At 38.9% G+C, this 22,584-nt stretch overlaps 1 protein-coding gene across 3 annotated transcripts in view; it reads left to right on the plus strand.

The window, feature by feature from the left end:
• Nucleotides 1–7,710: 7,710 nt before the first annotated feature.
• The window catches only part of LOC149794617 (exocyst complex component 4-like), a 109,085-nt gene continuing 94,211 nt past the window's right edge, over nt 7,711–22,584 (plus strand). For 2 of the 3 annotated variants that reach the window (XM_089964224.1, XM_089964225.1), the window contains exons 1-4: nt 7,711–7,834; nt 12,083–12,123; nt 12,398–12,486; nt 13,780–13,842. In XM_089964224.1, the coding sequence (XP_089820350.1) occupies nt 7,778–7,834; nt 12,083–12,123; nt 12,398–12,486; nt 13,780–13,842 (250 nt within the window). In that variant the 5' untranslated portion in view covers nt 7,711–7,777. Of the gene's footprint in view, nt 7,835–8,060; nt 8,263–12,082; nt 12,124–12,397; nt 12,487–13,779; nt 13,843–22,584 lie in introns of those variants that run through there. The other variant, XM_089964226.1, reaches the window with a different exon arrangement.

Here is a 22,584-nt window from a genome sequence, read left to right on the forward strand (position 1 = left end):
CTGACGAACGCTACGCTTTTTATACCTGAAGTACTGACGTGAAGGAAACATCCCCTTACACAAAAACTAATAATACCCACACCACAATTAAAAAAACATGGAACGCGCGGACCTAAAATAAACACTCTCGTCCACTTTTTAATACAAACACACTTTATCACCACTCATGCATATAACCCTAAAACACACACACACACACACACACACTATCTTATAGGCACACTTCTATCTTTGGACTAACAATCACACTCACATACCAACACACAAATATACCAATTTGACAATAGAGTAGAGTGTCTTTTCTCGAGTTTTGGCAATCTCTCTTAACGCCTGGGATTATGCCCCCATCTCTCTGCAGGCTTTCCGACGGGATACGGCCTGCTTCTGTGGAAGTAGAAGGATAACTCTTTAGTGGTCACTCTAAAGTCCACGAAGCCTCTTTTATTGTTGTTGTTGCTACTGCTGCTGCTGTTGCTGCTTCCGAAGCCTGTAGTTCTCTGTCCACTCTTCTTGCTCCTTTTTGTTCTTCTCCAAAAACCTCTTCCATGGGGTCTTGTGCCACTTGAATCATCCTGCCATTCTTTATTTCTGCTGCCTTTCGCATCAGATTTTGCCTGACACGATGTAAACTGACGTGGGCTTTGTTCAGCTTAGCTAATTTGGAAGTCATCTTTACGAGTTGACGAGTCAACAATGGATGGTCAGACTGGAGACTGCTGGACTTTATATATTTCAAGCGCGGACGCCAAAGAAAACATAACTGTGTCGTTGGACTGCTGAACGTGTTGAAGCTTGTAGATGACTTTGGAAGGTGTCAGTTCAGCTGGCCTGCTAAACTCGATCCAAACTGACTTCAGACTGTCGTGATAAATGGAAAGTGTTTTTTTCAGCGTTACGCCTGACTTAAAATCTATAAATTTCACCGTCTGCGTGTAGGCTGTGGTTCTAAGTTTTCTAGAGGAGCGCTTTTCCGTCTCTCAAATGTGTTAATAGTCTTCAGATGATAGTGGTGATGGTGGACTTTTGTTTGGCGTAGACTCTCTTGGTATGGATGCAGACGTGACAGGTGTGAATTCTGGCTCACTGATGGCATCTTCAAAATCGCCGTAATGGATTAGAGAAAATACTTAAGCTATAGTTCGAGGCAATATGTCACGTTTCTGCCTATTACTTTCTTCTCCTTTCTCCACGAAATGGCGCAATTGTTTCATTTTCATTGTGAAAGGTCAAATGACTACATTTTAAACGTCATGGGCCGCTATATGTAAATGTGAGGTCAGTGTCTTCCCCATATAAAGGGTCAGTGTCTTCTAAGTCGTCAAAGTATTCATTCCACTTTAATCCTTCCAGAAAGATGGAAGAGCCAACACAGATCGAACTTCTGATCAAAGCTTTGCGAGGTGTCATACGAAACTTTTCTTCAGAGAAGCCGGCGGACTACTGCCCTCTTTTCTAGATAAAAGTTAAGATACTTGCTATATCTGTGAGAAGAAAGGACATTGGTCTTCAGAATGTCCACAGCGTCAAAGCAAGACAGGTAATACGAGAGATCAAGGTCAAGATACATGTTATCATTGTCAAGAGAAAGGACATTAGTCTTCAGAATGCCCTAAGAAAAAAGAGAACCGAATCAAGAAACATTAGAAGCAGGAGAAGAGGGTTTCCGAACATGAAAAAGAACACTGCGACAAAGATTAAGAACTTATACCCACCCAGAAAGAGAAGAAAAGAAGACGAGAAAAAAAGTGAGGAAGAAGAGGAGAAAATAAACATGTGACAGTAAAAGTAACGAAATTCAAAAAAGGAGAGAGTGAAAGGGGATGAAGAAGCTAATGAACTTTTTAAATTGACGTGTTGTGAAATTTGATTGTCACTTTTACGAGAATAGACCAGAAAGAAAAACGTAAGTGTCTCTTGGTTTTGATTTTATAATAATAAGGACTTTCACTCACGCACTTACACACGTACATCTTGGGAAAAAGAGATTACAGTTTTCTTTGATTTGGCAAACATTGAGTAGTCTCTTTTCTAGAGAGTTGGATGGCCATGAAAAGGACCGTTGGGTGTTTGCTTATTTAACAAACTCGGGAATGGCAGGTAATGCGCTTTAACTGCCTTATCCCTTTGACACTGCCAAGGCCTACTTCTTGACCTGCTACTGTCGATGACTTGGTAGAAATTACTAGTGTTTGTATCATAAGCGTAGTGGGAGTGTTGGCGGGGTTGAACTGTTTTGATCGGGAAGGTCTTTTCTCTTGGGTCGTATTAAAGAAGTTTGATACATTTGTTTCAGACTCCATAACTCTACCAAAATGTCACAGAGTACCGTGACCGTTTGACTTTCGCCGTCCTCCTTCTCTCCTAGACCTTGTTTCTTCTATGCTTCATCTTCTTCATCCTGTCGTTTTCTTCTTGCCTCTTCTTCTCGCTGTTGATGTTGAATGAGAACGGCTTGTTCTGGTTCTTTCTGCTGTTCAATAAATTTCTCCGATTCTTCTTTCTGTCTCTGTTTAAAATCCTCGACGTACGGTAAGGAAGAAGGCGTTGCTGTTACAGGAACAAACTCTTACAAAGAAGAGAGAAATTCCACTGAATCACAATTAAAATCGTTTTCTTTTGGAAGTAGGACTTTGCTTGCTTTGGTGGCCGCTGCTATGCCATGACTCGTCGTCTCAACAGCCGGTGCACCCCAATTCATGGTCTTCTTAGTTTCCGTCATCTTCTAACTCTGTCGCATTGATTCACTGCGCACAGACGCTTGCGCACGTATATAGGAAATGTGATGTCACAGGTAGCTCTCTTCGGATTGGAAGATAGACCCACACTGTGTCTGAACTTTGTAACGCGTGTTAGGATGCATGAAAGAACTCAATCCATTTCGATCCGCTCTTCCACAATAAATAACCGTGGTTCACCTCATTTAACGTTGAAAAGTACAAGGCTAACCTTTCAACCCAAATGGCATTACTTTCTTTTGATAAGGTCCATCTCTCGTTGGTCCTTTCTGTCAGCGGAATTTTCCAGGATCCTTTCAAAAGGTCAAACTTGGTGACAAATTTTGCACTTTCAAATTTGTCAATGCAGTCATCAATTCATTGCAGTGGAAGTCAATCTGTTTTGTTCATACTTTTCAATTTTGTTTAGTCGGTACATAGGAGAAAAGTATTATCTGGTTTCGGCACAAGAATACACGATGAACTCGAGTCACCTTTGTTTGTTTCTACGAAATCATTCTCAAGCACATACTTAATTTCTTTTTCTCTAACATTCCTGTTTGAGGCGGTTCATCCTATATAGATGCTTTTTCCCTTTGTGGAATCAACAATTTCAACGTCCTCGTGAATTTTATTTGTTTGTGCATGAACATCTGGAAACAAGTGCTCATATTGCAAGAATAGTTAGTTTTAGTTCACAATTTCCTTGTAACTGTAGATATGAAAGTTTCTGGTCCAGAGCTTTCATAATTTCTGAATTCCGAAGACTGTATTCACCAAAGTCACAACAGTCGATTGCATTCCATTATTATCCTCAGTGTGTGGGACAGGTACAACAAAAATGACTGCATGATTAACATGGCTATCTCTATTAACATCATTTAACATTTTAAGATACCTGGTGTATTAATAATGCAATTCAAGTCTGTTAATTTCATTCTAACTTAATAAAATCTTGTTCAAAGAGAACTTAATGGTTTGGGCAGAGCGTCAGAAATCTATCACCAGGCTGAAAACTCCTTTCCCTTGTATTTCTGCCTTATCTTGGTTTCATTTCTGACTTGGTCATAGGTATGGGACCGAGACAGTCTACCATTATTCTGCTAAATATTTCGTGAAATGAAAGAACAGGTTGCAGATGAGCCTTATTTATCTTCTGATTGGGTTTTCCTACTAAGTATGACAAGATCAAGAGTATTTTCAAGTATCGCTTTTGATTTCGGCCAACCGAAATGATTCAAAATATTGTATTAAGTCTTATTGACTAATAAATGACCAGCCAAAGACGTTTCATGGGCGAGGCTAAGATTTCCTGTCTATGCTACTTAGGAACAAGAATTTGATAACTCACTGACCACTCGTCACCAGCTGGCAACTCAGGTGTTCTCCTTATTTTTATAAAGACCCCATTTTAACAGAATAACAAGCATGTACTTGTGTGGCTTCATTTTCGCTAATAGACCTTTGAAACAAACCGGAGATATCAGGATCTCATTCACGTTCGATGACAAGTGATTATTGTTTGACAATGAATGATTATCATTTATCACACGGATTAGCGTAAAGAGAATGAGTTGTAAAAAGAGAATTAAGATGAGCAACGTCTTTCTCAAGGATCTTCTTGGCTAAAGCTCTAATAACTGCACAAGCTTGGTATGAATCTGGATTCATAGACCGACTTTCTGATCCAAACAAGGATTGTCAGTTGCAGGTGGATTAACCACAACCTCATCTCCAGCTAGGTCATTACTTAGCAATAAATGAATAACATCGACGGGTAAAGACAACACTGTTCCGACTGCCACAGGTCCTGATACTAAGTTTGATGACAAAATTTACACTCTGAAGAGGAACATCAACAATGCCGCACTCTAATCACTGAATAAGAACACTTTCATTAAAAGAAAACTTCTAAGAAAAAGGTAAAGTACCTGATAATGAAAGGCTGAGAAGCTCGTGTGTCCCTTAAAATTTTAATAGGGATAGATTTGGCAGAATCACTAATAAGTGATACAGAACCTCGTTGTTCAAGGTATCAAAAAGCACGATCTATCAAATTGTCGTAGTTTTTCCAGCCACCCAACTGAAGTTGATGCTACCATCCAAGGTGTAGAGAGGTGCATTTCTGCTGTGAAATCATGGATGACATGTAACATGCTGCAGATGAATGATGATAAAATTGAGGCCATTCTGATTACAACACAAAGACTTTCTCATTCACATCCTTTACCTCAAACAATAAATATCAGCAACACCAACATTAAATTCACACAATCAGTACGAAACCTAGGTGTTACTCTGGGCAGTACTCTCATATTGCACCAACATGTCATGTCAAGGCTGCATATCTTGAGCTGAGACACATCAGCTCCATTCGCAAATATCTTTCAGTTGATGCCACTAAAACACTTGTGTGTTCATTAGTACTTTCAAGACTGGACTACTGCAACTCGATTCTGTCTGGCGCATCTCAATATCTACTCCAAAAACTTCATCAAAACACAGCTGCTCGGATCATACTTAGAGTACCACGATCAGAGCACACCTCCCCGCTGCTCTGTACCCTACACTGGCTATCCATTCCATCCAGAATCAAACACAAAATTTGTTCTCTGTGCTACGTTTCACTGACGGACTCTATAGTCCAACATACCTATCCAAACTCACCCATGTGTGCACACCAGCAAGATACTTACGCTCCTCTTCTGGCAATCATATACTCATTATTCCCACTATGAAAACAACGTCATATGGACAGCGTTCTTTTGCATACCAAAGCCCAGCAACGTGGAATGAATTGCCCACTGAACTTAGACACAAAGACACAGTGATCACATTCAAGAGTGCTCTCAAAACTCACTTATTTCGAATGCAAGAACAAACGTAATGACCTAATAATGTTTCCTACCTGAAATATTCGCTGCATGTTTTTTTTAAAATATTTTTTAATGTTTTTCTAATTTCATGGTGTTTGTTTTTTTAGTATTATTATATGTTTTTTATCTTATAGGTGTTGTCTAATGTTGCAAAGCGCTTAGAGCTTCTAAAGATTAGGCCCTATACAAAGTCATCATCATCATCATCATTATTATTATTATTATTATTATTATTATTATTATTATTATATAGAGCTCTAATTAAATTGAAGAGGTCTCTAATTGAATTAGAAACCTCTCAAACAAAAACAAAAAACAAAAAAAAAGTGAGGTCTGCATTGAGTTGAAAATATGTAAAAATGAGCCTCAGAGAGAAAGGCAAGACGTGTAATAAATTATTACAATTACAACATTGTGTGCATAGAGACGTCGTACCTTGGGAATTCCATCGACTTGAACGATTGTTGACACTTTTGACAGAAGCCTAAAGGTTCAGTGTAGCCACATGGAAACATCCGGTAATCGATTAAAATTGTTCAGTGTTCTCGAACGGAAAAGAAATATACCAAGGGACAAAACTGGAAAGGATTCCATGTGTGTTCTTCGTTTGTTTTTTTTGTTGTTGTTTTTTTTTTTTTTTTTTTTTTTTTCCTTCTTCTTCTCCGTATGTCAAGAGATTTCCTTTGTAAGCTCGGTAAGGATTAGTGCGCATGCTGCTGCTGATAAGCCTCCCTCCCTTCAAAAAAAAATGGTCTGATCCATGTCAATTTGTTGGATACCATTTCATCGATAACGACACATCGTCGAATTTAAGCCTCGTTGAATACAACTCTAGATGTCATGCAACATTTCGATATTTCTATTGATATATCTTGTCAAAATGTCGTTTATTAAAGACTCGAGTTAAGTCGAAAACTACAGTATAAGATAATGATTGTTACATTATATACTTTATTAGCAATTAAATGCTTTTATATGAATTGATTAGATTCACATCTATCTCCTAAGCGATTCCTCCGAAGAACTTTTATCTGCTGGGCTGACAAACGCAAAATTAAACGTGAAAATAGATAAAACGTGAAACTTCATTTTTACCACTCCATTCCTCGATCTTACCGTATCTATACCCAGTGGCGTCACTAGGGTTGGTGTCACCCAGTGCGGTAACTCATGATGTCACCCCCATAGACCTCCTTCCTGCACAAAAATTCTGAATTTGTATAGACAGTCATGTACAGTAACTCACTGTGTCACCCCCATGGAACACTTCCTGCACAAAAGTCGAAAATTTTATAGACAGTCATTTGGGTGTCACCCCCTCTGATGGTGTCACCCGGTGCGGTCCGCACCCCCCCCCCCCCCCCCCAGTGACGCCACTGTCTCTACCAACGCTGATGATTCGTACAAGACGAATGTGAATAAATGCAGTTAATTCTGGCATGGATGTACTGTCCCTATTTGCTTTAGCATGAAAACAGACCGACCTGAGTATCACTTTTTTGCACATTTGATACAATGTCGCTTTCGATGTTTTGTCTTATTCGATTTTGTGCCGGATTAGACGAAACTGGCTAGTGTCTAACCACTTGATGATCAACATAAATCATAATAGTATTTTCATATAAATAAATTAATTAATAAATAAAGAAATCAAGTGATTGACAATTTATGGAAATAGGGAGTACCGTACTGTATCATACTATATAACAACAAAAAAACTTCCATCTATCGTGTATGTGCAAATCTTCAAGTCATTGCAATTTCGAAAGGGTGTTACTTAATCAAAAGATTAAATCTATACTCTACTTTAGATGTAAACTTCTGAACAGGCGGCACGGGCTCATTTTCAGGCTGTGGAAAAAACAGACGGTAGGCTCGAGACATTACTGCAGATAGTTAGCAGCCGAATTTACCGGCTAAACTATCGATAACATTCAATAATATTTCTCACTTAAATTATTGAAATATTTCATAGATATAGGTATTCATATATAAAAGTGAAATATATGCATATATTATATATGTTTCTAACACAAGATATTAGCACATCGGCGCAATCTACATGCTATTCATGAAGAAATGTTTGTTTTATTGATCACTTTTTTCTATCGAAAGCCCTCTTTTCTATGAAGGTACCAACAGACTTAAACGGAAGTGGGGGAGGTCAGTAATAACAAAACAACAGAAATGGATTCTACAGACGGCAAGAATCCTCCCATTTCACCTGCAAAGCAAAAGCAGACGGTGAGAATACGTTATCTTCAGTATCTTAGACGTACAGAAGGCGTTCGACTCTTACGCTATTGAGATTTTGTGCATGCACAGATGTGTTTTGGAACACAGCAAAAATTTTCGTCGTTCGGTTCTCCACTTCATTTTCTGTGTACCCGTTTGTCTGTTGTACCACAGGAGTCTGATGTTTTATCGATAAAGTACGACGAAGTCTCTGACAACATGAAATCACCTTATCGGTAATATAAATGAACGAAATCTCTCATGACATGAAATCACCTTATCGGCAATATAAATGAACATTTATATTACCAATAAGGTGATTTCTTGTCAGAGATTTCGCCGTACTTTATAAAATGTCAGACTCCTGTGGTTGTACAAATAAATCCTATAGCAGAGTTCTGATAAGGATTGTGAAGTTGCAGTTCGAGCACTAACACGTATTGTCACAATAATTCATTTTGTAACCTTACAATAATTAAGAACATAATGAGTGCATTGTTGTGTCACCCGGTTGCTAGTAGTAGAAGTACAGCTTCTGGTACTTTAGTCCTACAATGTAAGACATAGCACATGTTGTTTTTGTTTTAGTGTTATGTCTTACTATCCAAATATTGGCCTTGTATAGCCTATTCTGTTGTTGATTGACATTGGAACGAGTAGTCAAATTTTCAGGAATATCTCACACACTTGGCCACCTGTATTGACACTTGCACTAATTTATGTGTAATTAATATACTTAATGCTCTGTCTTTATCCTGGCAGAATGAAAATATGACACATTTTCATATTCCGTTGACATACATTTGAATTTGTTGCAATGTGATGGTAGTTGAGATATGCTGAAGTATGTTTAATTAGGTACATGTGGTGGATATGTTTCTTGAATGAAACGAAATATTGCTTACAGTTCCAATAGGCATAATGTATTTTTATTTCTTTTGTTAAAGAATAATAATTCAACTTAAACTGATTTTGGCATTATTGGCTTTCATCACTTTCCAGTCAACTGAAATGTAGGCCAGCGAAACTTGAAAACAGGTCCATTTCTTTTGTGAGAATTTGAATTTATTAGAGAAAAGACATCAGGGTAAGTAAAATCTGGCAAAAACATTATAACTTTACTTTGTAGAAAAGCATTGTTATTGGTTGCCAGTTGTGTGTGATAGTCCTGAAAATTTGACTTTCCTTACAGTTAGTTGACATCAAAACATGCTACACAGCGCTGTTAGTTATGCAGTAAGATCCATCACCCTCCAGAACAAGAATATCGGGTGATTTGTCTTATGTTGTAGAACTACTGGTACTTCAGTTTTCATGTCCTATACCTACAACATAGCTTCAACGTCCACTGAGTAGGGTAATCCAAGTTTCTGCTGACCCTAGCTACCTAATTTTTCATATTTGGACATTTGTGTTGGATTTTGTAGGGTCCGATTTCGTTCCCTATCAAAAAGTTGGAATAAGCCGACACCATGTGGTATAGGGTAGCCGCTTACTAGCTGGCCTGGCAAAATTGATGACCTTTCATCAAGATATACCTTTATAAAATCGATAAGAATTTCGAAACAGTTGTTGGAGGTAATGCATTGACTAACACATTGACAAGTTGACTTGAGAGTACCAATCTATTGACTAGTTGACTAGACATTACTAACATTTCGACAAGTTTAGAGTACTAACTCATTAATTAGTTGACTTAAAAGTGTTCTGTATATTTAATTTGTATTGTTTGGCGGACCTTTTATCCATGATTGAGGATAGATTTCTAGCCTGCCTGACTATTGCCATTTTTAAATATGTTTATTTGAATTTGGGTTCAAGACCTGGCCTTGATTATGATGTTAGAATTCTCTAGAAGCAAATCTGATGATACAGTAAAACCTGTTATGAGAGACCGCCCCTTCTGCCAACCAAAAGCGGTCTCTCAAGACAGGTGGTCTCTCATAAGAGGTGTGTGAAAATGGACTTGTTTTCAGGATCAGTAGTTAGCATTGTTGAAAAATAAATAATATCCATACTCACTGTACATGTATCATATCCTGTATTCATAAGTCTTGTTAAATATTGCATGCATTCCTCTCAAAATATCTTTATATAATAAAGATATACATCTATCAAACAAAAAAAATAAAATTTATATTTCAACATCACATTAATATGTACAAAAAATGAACAGTTAGATATGATGTATATATCTTATTCTATACACTTATTCACTTGTTTTTTAAGAAATCCATTATACTTCTTTGTTGACATGTTTTACTCGGCTGTTTGGTCTGAACATGTATCTCCATTTCTGAGCAAAGAAGCAAAATTTGTTTCTAATGGACTCCTTGTCTTTGATTACATTTTGAACTTGCGTTTTACCGACACTTAAGCTGACTGCTTTTTTGCGAGCGGTCTCCCCTTTTTCATTTCTTTCAAAGACATTAATCCTTTCTTCCAGTGTTAACATTTTTTTTTTCAGTGGAGGTTCTGCCATTGTTATTAGTGTTGACGTTATAAAGACTATCGGCTTTGATCAGGTTTTGGGGAAATGTGGAATAAATATATATTACGTACCAATGAATGAAACCAAAAGACATAATTAACTCATCAAGAAACAATACATTTATTCTGAGACGAAGTTTAAATCAACATCGTTATAGCTCGATAAACAAAGGTTGCGCCCATCTGCACCCAGGTAAACAGATGGTGGCTTGGTGAAACACTAAAAATAGAAATAAAAAAATAATTTTTAAAAAATCCTGAAATGACTCTCACTAGTATTAAAGACAATGAGCTCAATCACCCTCCAGGCATTATGGATTAACTGGAAAGACAAACGATGTACTCAAACCTACACTGAAGCCCTTTCAAACGATTTCTCACTGGGACATAAGGACTACCGGCGTTTTGTGTTTTCATAAAGATAAAGAAAAAATACAAACCTCTAAATTGACTGCGTATATCCATCATTACTCCCTTCGATGTTACTCTTACTGGCTATTCACATGTCTTCGGCACTACAATGGCGGTTAGTGACATGTACTTTAGTATGGTTTACTGCAGTTTACAAATGACACCGTATGCTAGAGTTGTAAATTTCACAAAACTGGTACTGTAGCAAGACAAATTCTTTTTAAATACTTTATTAGAGCAATCTTTACTATTTATGCAGTCATTGTTACAAAGGATTAAATGACGGTTAGAGGTGTTTATCTTGATTTATGGTTGTTCAGCTATAGTGTTATTTAATGTGCACTTTGTTTGCATACTACATTTATCCCGAGCTCTAGTGTTTACAAAGGATTAAGTTAAGGTCAGTGGTGTCAATCTGTTTTGTTTTTTTGGCAATGTGGTCATTCATAGCAGTGTCAAAATGCATATTTTGCCAAGAAATCGCGGTCGCTGGTTGCATTCAGCAGGTGGTCATTCATAACAGAGCATTTATATAGTAAAATCAATCAGTGCATTACAATTGTGGTCGGAAATGACACGTGGTCACTCATAGCAGAGGTGGCTTATGACAGGTTTTACTGTAATATTCGATGGAATTTTATATTAGAAATTACCCACATATTTTGTTGTGTCATGGGTCAGGTGAGTCTGTATATAAACTACTAGTAAACAATTATTTTTGTTTTAATTTTAGTCTTTGGATTCACTTTTAGCTGTGTTCAGTTATAATTTTAGAAGATTTATTTATTTATATTTTTCATTGGAGTTACAAAGCGCTAGTTAACTGTTTGGACTAAAACACTTACATGGGATTAATGAGGACTCATTCAGTGATATTCTAGATTATATTATTGTGATACATTAAAACTATTGGCACATCAACCCATAGGCTAGTAGTGGTACATCAACACATTAAAGACTGTTGAAGTTAATTCTGAATATTATACACTTTTGGACATATGATAGAACATTTAGGATTATATGGGATTTAATTCACAATACTTTTTTCTTTTAAATTTTCAGTTTGCATTTTAGGGAAATACATTTTTAATTGAATTTTGCTAAGCATGCTGGTTTTGCTTCTTTCTGTTACTTCAGTTAAGACCATAGAGTTGTAACAACGTTATTCATACATGTTGAATTGATAATAACATTGACTGATTGACAGTACTAACACAATGACTAGTAGATTGGATAGCATTAACAAACTGACTAGTTGACTTTACAGCACTAACACATTGGCTAGTTGACATGTCAGCACTAACACATTATATGTTTAAAGACTCTCTAATAAATATTGTATTCTTCTAATTTCAGTCAGGGTTTCTGATGTCAATAGTGAGAACCCTTTCTACAAGGTAAGCTGGTATAAATAGTCAAGAAAAGGTTGCATCTCTCACTCAAGATTTTCCAGTGAACAACATGCACCAGTGTTTTGCTCAGTTGTGTGTTGCTCAAAAAATATTTATCCATAAAATATATTTTCATATTAATCTTTGTACAGAGAACTCAAGTGATTTCACATTGTTAGATTAAATGAGAGCTTACTCTTTTCACAACATTTGTACTCCTTGCTAATGATTGTGGATACAAACATATAAAGTAATGAATCCTTTTTAAAATCCTTTGCAGTGCAGATTTTGAACAAAGGGAGAAGGAGAAAGCACGGATTGAAAAAGCATTTAGGGAGTGTGATGTTAGACTGGGGCAGTTGGTCAGAGGTAAATATGGTGAACTTGAAAGTTTGCTCAGTAATAAATGATGAATCTGTACGTTATGGAAAAAGAAAAGATAAAGAAGGTCCTTCAATTGTATCCATACTGTTAGTAGGTCAAATCAATATGTGATTCTTACACATTTGTTTTTTTAAGTGTTCCATTTACAGACCTGCCAACCAATATGATTTGACTGAAGTCTTGCTGAAATGATCTTTAAATTATGGACATGCTCTATTGTTTTCGCATTTCTAATAGAAGAAGGCAAAGTTGATATAAAAAAATTCAAGATAATCACTCGTTTTAGTGTGACCCCAGATATACCTAATAATAGCAGTGTGACCCCAGACATACCCAATAATAGTAGTGAGACCCCAGACATACCCAATAATAGCAAAAAGTAACAAAAATTCAGTAGTTGTGATCAAATCTGGATATTAGTTTGCCAAGGCTTGGTCTGGTTCCGAATTTTTATATTAATTTCATTGGAGTCTGCTCTGGTGGCCTAAGTGGTTAGAGTGTCCACCTTGTATGCATGAGGTTGAAGGTTCGATCCCCAGCTGAATCATACCAAAGACTTATAAAAAAATGGTACTAGCAGCTTCCTCGCTTGCGCTCAGCATTAAGAGGTTAGAGTTAGCAGGAAACAAACAACAATTGGGTTATAAATTATAAATGGGTAGATATGGTAGGGTTTAGTTATTATTGTCATTGCTATTTATACATTTATACAATAAGCAGTTTGTTGTGACTTTTATTTCCAAAAGCAGGATGGTATCACCAAAGGTAGTGCTTGCCCAGGTTGCCATTTCATCAAATGCAGTCTTGCAGTAACCCATTATAAATGGGTATATATGGTAGCTGAAGAAAGCGTGGTGTTATGTTCCATTGTTAATAGTTGAGTATAGATTATAAATAGGTATATATGGTAGCTGAAGAAGGCATGGAGCTATGTTCCATTGTAAATTGTTGTGTATATATTATAAATGGGTATATATACCGTAGCTGAAGAAAGCATGGAGGTATGTTCCATTATTAATAGTTGAGTATAGATTATAAATGGGTAGAACAGTAGGTAAAAAACATGGGGTAATATTCCTTAGTGAACAGTTGGATGTATGCTATAAATCATTATATATAATAGGTGAAAAACAGCGTGAAGCTATATCCCATTGTTTACAGTTGGGTGTTATGTATAAAATGTGTACATATGGTTGTTTAAAATAGCATTGCAGATTGATATATTCAATATTTCTTCCAGGCTACAAAAATGCTTGAGATGTTCTCTTTCTTTTGTAGAGCAGTACAGTGACTTGACCAAGATTTCACATGACTTCAGCAATATCAGTTCCAGAATTAATGGTTTGTGAAGCAGTTAATTAATTAATTTATAACCAGGTCTACACCAGATTAATTTGTTGTTCCTTTAATCCATGAATCAAAAGGGAAGTTGTTGCCATTTAGTAGCTCTTATGCCACAAATGAAAACAGAAAATTCATGACCACTCTTCCATCTGAGTAACTTTTGGTTCGAAATATCACATCATTTTTAATTGGCTAAAATTGTTTTGGAGGTTGACCTTCAGATTCATTCTTTTCATGTAATAAATGTTATGTTTATTAGCTTACAAGGCCCAGGGGGATTATGGTGGCCATGTGTCACACACATGGTTCTTTTACTGATAGGCATAGAAGCTTTCATAAATTATCCCATAATCACACACATGGTTCATTTACTGATAGGCATAGAAACTTTCATAAATTATCCCATAATCACACGCATGGTTCATTTCCTGATGGGCATAGAAACTTTCATAAATTATCCCATAATCACACACATGGTTCATTTATTGATGGGTATAGAAACTTTCATAAATTATCCCATAATCACAAAATGCAAGGTCCTGTGAAATCAGTACAGAAAGCTAGTTACTGAGATTGCAGATTGTGGCACCTTCAACTTTCAACCTTTTGTGAGTAATGTTGGTGAAATACAGTTGGTATTGTTTTAGCTGATGCTAATGAATTATAAAAAATTGAGCTAGTGTTGCATTTGAGTTTAGCAGGATCAGTGAAATTTAGGTAGGACCAGTAAAAAAGATGTATGGTAATTCCATGGGTTAGTGAAAAGAAGAAATCATAATTTTGAGCCCAGCTCTGTAGTCCTTTTTTCTCATCAGATTTTGATAAACTTGGAATATGTACTTGCGAGTAGTGAATGGGGCCACCCTACGGACAATGGGAATTAGCATTAAAAACACCCCTGGGCCACTCTACGGACAATGGAAATTTAACATGGCGAAAAATCGTGGGCCACTCTACGGACAAGGGGAATTTAACATGGCAATAAATCGTGGGCCACTCTACGGACAAGGGGAATTTAACATGGGATTTTTTTTTTTAAAAAATTTTTTTTAAAAAAAGGGGTAGGCAATTCAAAGACTATCTCTTTTCGAGAAATATGGCTGGCCCTGAAAAGGGCCTTTGGGTTTTCTTCTTCTTCTGCTTCTAATTTCTTCTTTTCCTCCACCAACTTCTTATTTTCTCACCTACACTCTTTTTCTTCTTTTTTTTCTCCTCCTCCTCTTCTTTCTTCTCTTCCTCCTCTTCTTCTTTCTTCCTCTTCTCATTTTCTTCTTCTTTTTCAATTTTTTCATTCCATGCTCTCATCCTTGTCCTTTCTTCTTCATCCTCCTTCTCCTCCTTTATTTCCTTCATTACAGCACTTATCATATCCTTTGCTTTTCTTAAATTATTAATTTCCATTTTTACTCTATGCGGACTATAAGAATAGTGATCTTCAACTAGTCGTACGAGCATTTGTTCTATCATTCCCAAATTGTCAAGGACGTCTTGCAATGATTGAAATTTATCCAGGTGGTTTGAAGCCATCTTCTATGAAGAATGGTTTGAACGACGAATACTGTGGGTTCTTATACGAAAAGCGCGAACGTGAAGGAAAACATCCCCCTAAAACATAAAATGGATCTTACCTAGATCATGGCCCAACAACGCGCGAACGTGAAGGAAAACATCCCCCTACTTTTTTCATATAATATAACCCTAACTATACTCTTCACATACGCTAAGAAACCCATAATCTACTATTCACACGAACATACCTGAGCTCTTACTAACACATTCACTTACACTATTAATAAAGAGTTAGTGTTTATATTCACACTACTCTACCTACACACATTGGCAAATCGATAGTTATTTCTTTTCTAGAGTATTGGGTAGCCCTGAAAAGGGCTGTTTTGTTTGGAACTTCATGGACACCTGGTTAATGATGGCACCTTCCAGGCCTGGCGCCACATACGCATCTTATCCCCCAGTTACTTTTTACCTTTTGGGGGGAGAGAGCAGAGGCAGGATATGTCGCTTCAGAATCCCAATTTTCACTCTCTGGGATTCTGAAATTTTTTTTTCTCTCCTTTTCCTCCTCCTCTTCTTTATATCTTCTCTCCTCCTCTTCTTTTTTTCTTCTTTCCTCCTCTCTTATCCTTCCCTCCTCGACAATGGCTTCAGCGGCCAGTTCATTTAATATGCGCCTGGCATATTCCAGATGCACATGAAGTTCCAACAGTTTCTCCAGTCTCGTGTTCATTTTTGGTGTTGATCAATCAACAAGGGTAGCTGGACTGCCGAACGGGTTTCAATTTATACTGAAAGCGCGTACGTGAAGGAAAACATCCCCCTAAAAACATAAAATTCATCTTACCTAGATCATGACCAAAATCAACAACAACGCGCGGACCTAAAAGAAACACTCACTCACTTTTTATTTTACCCATCACTTCAATAGACTATCCACATACGCAAGGCAATCCAATCTAACCCCAAATATACACCTCAAACACCAAAAAAACGAACATCATTTTAATCTACTATCCATAAAAAGAGTTAGTGTTTATTTTCACACTACTCTACCTACACACACACACACACACACACACATTGGCAAATTAATAGTTATTTCTTTTCTAGAGTATTGGGTAGCCCTGAAAAGGGCTGTTTTTTTTGTTTTGCTATGGCATTCTTTTTTTAGTTTCTAAGAATGCGATGTCCTCTGAGGATAGACTTTCTGGCGATAGGTCTGCTTCTTCGGAAAGAGAAGAAGAACTCTTTGGTGTCGATACGGCAATCGACAAAGCCTCTGTCAGCTTCAGGTTGCTGCTGCTGTTGTTGCTGTTGTTGCTGCTGTTGCTGCTGTCTCTGAAGTCTGTACTTCTCTGTCCATTCTTCTTTTTCCCTGTTCATTTCTTCTCTGAAGAGCTCTTCTATCAGGTCTTCAGTGATTTTTAACATTCTCACATTCTCTATTTCTTCTGGCTTCGGTATCAGACTGTGTCTGACCCTATGCAAATTCACGTAGGCTTCGTTGAGCTTAGCTAGTTTGGAGCACATCTTCGTAGGAGGATGAGTCGACAATGGATGGTTAGACTGGGAACAAACCGGTTCTTAAAGTTAAAGCGCGGACGTGAAGGAAAACATCCCACACACGGTTTTTTCGAGCCGCAACGTTCATGAGAGGGATAGTAAGAAATGAAAGAGCATCAATCCAACATTCTTCTAGCTAAACAAAAGACAAAGGCATTTTTTTCAAAACACAACATTTTTTATTCAAAAATCACTTAACACTAACTAATAACAACTCTAACAATAATCCAACATGATAACATTTAACAATTTTTTCAAATCACAAACATTTTTTTCTCAATGGACAATCTATTTTAAACAGGGCTGACAACGTTGTGAATGAAATTGTGATTTCCACTGTTGGAAATCATTAGGCCATTGATGGACACTACGTTTCCTAGCTTGAGACAAAAGATAAGCATAATGGTCACAAAACCATCGATCTACTTTCACATCGTTTCTAGCAGAAGAACGAGGATCAAAATGAGTCACTAAATGTTCTAAGGAATAGCCCAGGCTGCGATGATGCAGAAAATACACACAGTACTGTCCACACACCAAGGAATCTGTGCCTTGTAATTTCACGTTATTGAATCGGGTAGTCTGAGCATTTCTTCTCATAAAGTCGATGATATCGTCTTCCAAAGGGGGCAATCCGTACGAATCGAAATATTCCACACATCCTTCTTGAGGAAAGTAAACGGCTACCCAGTGGGTTCCTGGGAGATGACTTTCGTCCGTGTTGATCACGTAAGCTTGATGGTCTTTAGGTTTGCGATGAGGGAGTTCATCTTTAGCACAGACGACAGGATTCCAAGAAGCCGTATACGAACTGTGGTTCAAAAGGTAATAAAGTTCCCAGGTATCCATTGTTTTTTGTGTTTGTTTTCTTCTTCACAGGTAATAATAAGTCGTCAATTCGATCCTGACTTTTTGCTTGAAAATGTCTGACGAATAAACGGTTATTCGTTCTGTTTCCTCACTCTGATTCAGGAGAGCTTCGATACGATGGATCTCTTGAGTGGTTAATGCTGGACAAGAATGTTCACGCAAGTCTTTATACCACTGGTGCAACACGTCTTTGTTCGAGATGAGACTCCAAGCTTCGTCCAGATACTCGTCCAATTTTTCTTCTTGACTCAACATCAGGCATTTATCGTGTTGAATTTGACTGGGATGATCGTTTTGACATCCATAGCAATTTTTCTTAATCAATTCTGTTATTTTGTCGACCAAGTGTTTGGCAAAACAGGAGACTAAATGGGCTTCTTGTTCTGGCCATCTCGACTTCATCATGATATCTTCTTCTCCTTCCACGGTCTCCTTACATTCCATCTCCAAAGTTTCTTCACTAGGTAAAGAGGGACAACAGTCTTCCATGGCTTTCTAGTAATCTAGGATGACTTCTCTCAAACTGTTGATTTCTATGGTATTATCGAATTCTGCATACAGGATGACGTTCACCGTTACATCAGGGTCTCGGTTTGCAAACTGAATTTCCACACGAATCTGGCCAGATTTTATAGGGTGGAAATGTCCCTCGTCGCTGCCTTGGTCTGGAGTGAAATCAAAGGCCCACAAAGCATAGCCTCCTGCATAATCTTCGTACGTAATACCGTGACTGGTGTTGGTTCCTAACTGTCCGGTGGCTTCGTACAGGGACAAGTACGATCTCAAGTAATTCTTCTTCTCAAAGTCAGGCTCAAAGGGTCGGGTACACAAGGTCTTGCCATCGCGACTGACTTCGATCTTGGACACGCCAAAGTGTTGAAAGTAGAAAGGATTTTTAGCCAAAGCTCCGTTGAAGGCTTCATTTTCGACGATACCAACGATCAAACGCTTGGGTAGCTGTCCTTGGAACAGATGATCTTCGATCATGGATCGTTGTCCCTTGGGAATGGTGAAGGTTTTCACTTCCACGCGTCGTATGGGATACTTGGCTGTCGTTCTGCTCAACGTTTGACTGATGTCGTTTCCCACTTTAGGTAACACTTCCACACGACGTACGTAGAGTCTGGCTTCCTCGATGACAGTTTTGCAAACAGTAGTACCTATCAAATGGAAAGCGGCACTGCTCCGATTCAGTCTCAGGCGGACATTCACCCCGTTCAGCAAATATTTCTCTTGCAACCACATGTCCAAATGCAAACGATCCATTAGTTCTAAACTTTGTCCGTTTTTGATTTTGTCTCTTCGTTCTACAAATCCGTCATTGTTTTCTTTTTTTTCATCAGTTTCGAAATTTTCAAACTTATCAGCTTCGTCAGCTTCCCATACCACACAGGCATTGAGATGAGTGTTCTTGGCGTCTATTCCGTACGTCAAGAGATTTTCCAGGTACGCTCGATAAGGGTAAGTATCCATGCTGCTGCTGACCAGTTTGTTGTTCAAGTACAAGTCCACTCCGCTAAACAAGGAATGCATGAAATTGTTGACGGGAGCTATTACCTCATCGCCATCTAGGGTCGAATTGTCCTCATCGACAAGTTTGACTTTCAAGTACAAGTAACTGCTATTCAGATCGATGTAATCTTCGGGCTGTCCTTTGATTTCAAACTCGATGGGAGCTGAGGCTGTCAATGAGGAGACGGGGTGAAATTCCACCCATTGGGATTCTTGCATCGTCATCATGGTGGGGGGCATGGCAAACAGATCCAGTTCCGTCTTGGAACAAGCGCAAGACTCTCGGTGCATCATTTTTTGTCTCTTTTCTCAATAATCGAAAACGTCTAAGTCTCGTACGGTTCTTCTTTTCTTGGCCTTTCTCGCTTGAAGTCTGGTGAAGGGGTGTTTTCTTCTTCGTCTCTTTCTGCCTTGTCCTTGCTGAATGCTTGACTCGGTATCGTGCAGGGCATTTATAGGTGTGTCTCGTCGGCCCAAAATGTCTTTACCCGTTTGCAGCAAGACATTTTTGCCTGCCCTCATGAAGGCTTCTTTAGGGTTTTGTTTGTCGATGATGACATTTTGGAGAAATTCTTTGCCTTGCGTCAGTGCCGCATCTTTCAAGGCGTGCAATCCGCGTGTCACCATCGGTTTCAACACCGGGGCCACCGAACGAAAGGCCGATTTTAACATGTCTCCTAAACCGTGTCCTCGCTCTCGAGCCACCCCTCGGTACACTGGATACATGACTTACTTACGAATCGTGAGAGAACCGTTTTCGAAAATGGAGTTTCACCGTGACTTTTCCTTTGGTGAATGGAATATTTTGTCCCAAATCTCCTTTTATAGTAATGTTGACCGTGTCCAAATACGACTTGCTGACCGGCAAATAGTGAGGATGGACAAATTCGCGGTGGACATGGTAAGTGTTTCCACCTTCCTCGTCAGCGTTTGCGGCAGAATCCACTTTGAAAGGAATGACACGCAGTAACGGTACGGAGGTGTGTCCCACCACGTTGTATTCCACCACATCGGAGTACACGAACATCAAATTCAGTCCTTGGTTCAGTTCTACCGGGGTACGAAAATACTTGGCAAAAGTATCGTTGTCAGAAATGACTAGTAATTCGCCTTTTTGTTGTTCTACTTTCTTCTTCATCTCCATGTCCCCGCCCAACATGTCAAACAATTCAGGACAAAATAAGAAAGACATGATTTTAGGCCCCTCAGGAAATTTTATCAGGAAGCGACGAGCTGTTTTGTGGTACTCCAGGGTGACACTTTTTTTGACACTTTCCAAAGCTTTCAGAAACACACCATTAAACCTGGTGGCTATGGTGCTGACCAAATGTTGACCACTAAAATAATAGCCTGGGGGAATGAACAAGTGATAGGTGGTCCACTTTGGATTTTGTGTGTTACGGGTTTTCTTGTCATATTTGCCATGGGTATCCAAGTACTGTTGCATTTGTTCGTCATGAACTTCCACATCAAATTTATTTTGATTGGGAAGGACATTGAGGACTTGGGTCGGGTGAATCATTTCTACTAAAGCCACTTCCCAATGGGCTTCGTGATCTAAGGGGATGGCTTGAGGTAATTTGGCCGTGTAACAGCACAACGTGTTGTTGGGAAACACCTCCATGGAACTGTCACTGGGTAAGGTTAAGTAAAATTGGTTTTGGTGACTCATAATTCCAGAGTTTTGTGGCTGTCCGAGGGAATATTAGTGGATGTCAGAGGTGTGTCTCCGCCCAAAATGGGGTTCTGATTGTGGTTGGAATGGTGACTGGCACTGGCACTGGACACAACGTTCCCGTTCGAGGAGAATTTCAGGGAGGGATTGGGAAGTAGGTAACCGATGCAACTGCTCAATAAAATGGTCCACAATTGTTTGTCTCCTTGTTGCAAACTCAAATTGGCAATGGCTGCCCCGATGACACAATACACCACGAAGATTTGGCAGAAAAAGACGATTTGCGTTTTAGGCACACGTTCTCCGCACCACACCCACAAGGGTTGTTTTTGTAAATCTTGCACAGAAGAACTAGGGGAAGAAGGACTGGTCAACGTAGCTGCGTCTGATGTGTGAAAGGGCATGATGGTCACTTCTTCTTTTTATAGTCGATGACTTGCGAAGCTTCGATCCAAGAATCGAAACTGGGTGGATATCCTTTCCAACGTACTTTGACTTCTTTGACACGTCGTTTGCCCACTTTACGGGTTCTGCGTTCGAGAATGCTTTCGATGTCGTACACGTCGTCTTCTTTTTTGGTGACACGTTGTAACTCGGGCAAATAAAACGTTCCTTTGAGTACTTCTCCGTTCATGTCTTCCAATTTATAGACGGCAGGATGACGGCCATGTACTCGTCCAGTGACGCGAAACAGTTCGGTCGTCCAGTTAGGTAAGTAACCTTTGTCGAAAGTGCGTTTGGTTTTACCAATGCGCACCCAATCTCCTACGGCCAACTCTCCACTTTTCTTGGGGACAGCCCTCGTCGGGGACGTACCGAACAGGCGCTCAAACACCAGCACTTCGTTGTCGGGAGTCACGTCTTGCGGGGCACGTCCGATGCTTCGATGGTAAGATTGGTTGTAAGCTTGCACCAGGTGCGGTAAGATGTCGATGTACTTCAGAGTGTGGTGATGCGTAAAATATTTCCACATGCGTTCTTTCAAAGTGCGTTGAAAACGTTCCACGATGCTGGCTTTGGTTTCGGGATTCTCGGTGGTAAAAAAATGAATGTCACGTTTTTTTAATTCTTTTTGGAAAGCTTGGTTCAGAAATTCGGTACCTTTGTCCGTTTGCCATCGAAGAGGGTGACGACCGCTTTGTTTCAACACCCGTTGCAGGGCTCGCACTAACTCGCTGCTCGATTTGGAAGTCAAGGGCACGACCCAGGCAAATTTGGAAAAGACGTCGATGACACAAAACAAATATTTGTAGCCGCGATTATAGCTGGCCAAATGAGAGACATCGGCTAAATCGGCTTGCCATTGATGATCGATGCCTTCCACTCGGGTGCGACTTCTGGCAAACTTGCGTCGAATGGGTTTGTGTAAAGTGTAGGTAGCTTGTTCTTGTAACCATCGTTGCACTTGAGGTAAACGGAGACTTTTCAGTCGAGTTTTGGCAGCACGATACAATTTTTGAACTCCTGCGTAACCTGCAGGATGGGAGGGATCGTAGTAAATGCTGGCTAAGACTTTTTCCATTTTTTGTGTTGGTTGATGTGTTAATAAGGCACCCACTCTTGGAAGAGGCTACTCTTTTTCTCTTGGGGTATTTTCTTGGATT

The sequence above is a fragment of the Sinohyriopsis cumingii genome, chromosome 7 (assembly GCF_028554795.1).
Source record: "Sinohyriopsis cumingii isolate HCF-2022 chromosome 7, ASM2855479v2, whole genome shotgun sequence".
Classification (NCBI taxonomy): domain Eukaryota; kingdom Metazoa; phylum Mollusca; class Bivalvia; order Unionida; family Unionidae; genus Sinohyriopsis; species Sinohyriopsis cumingii.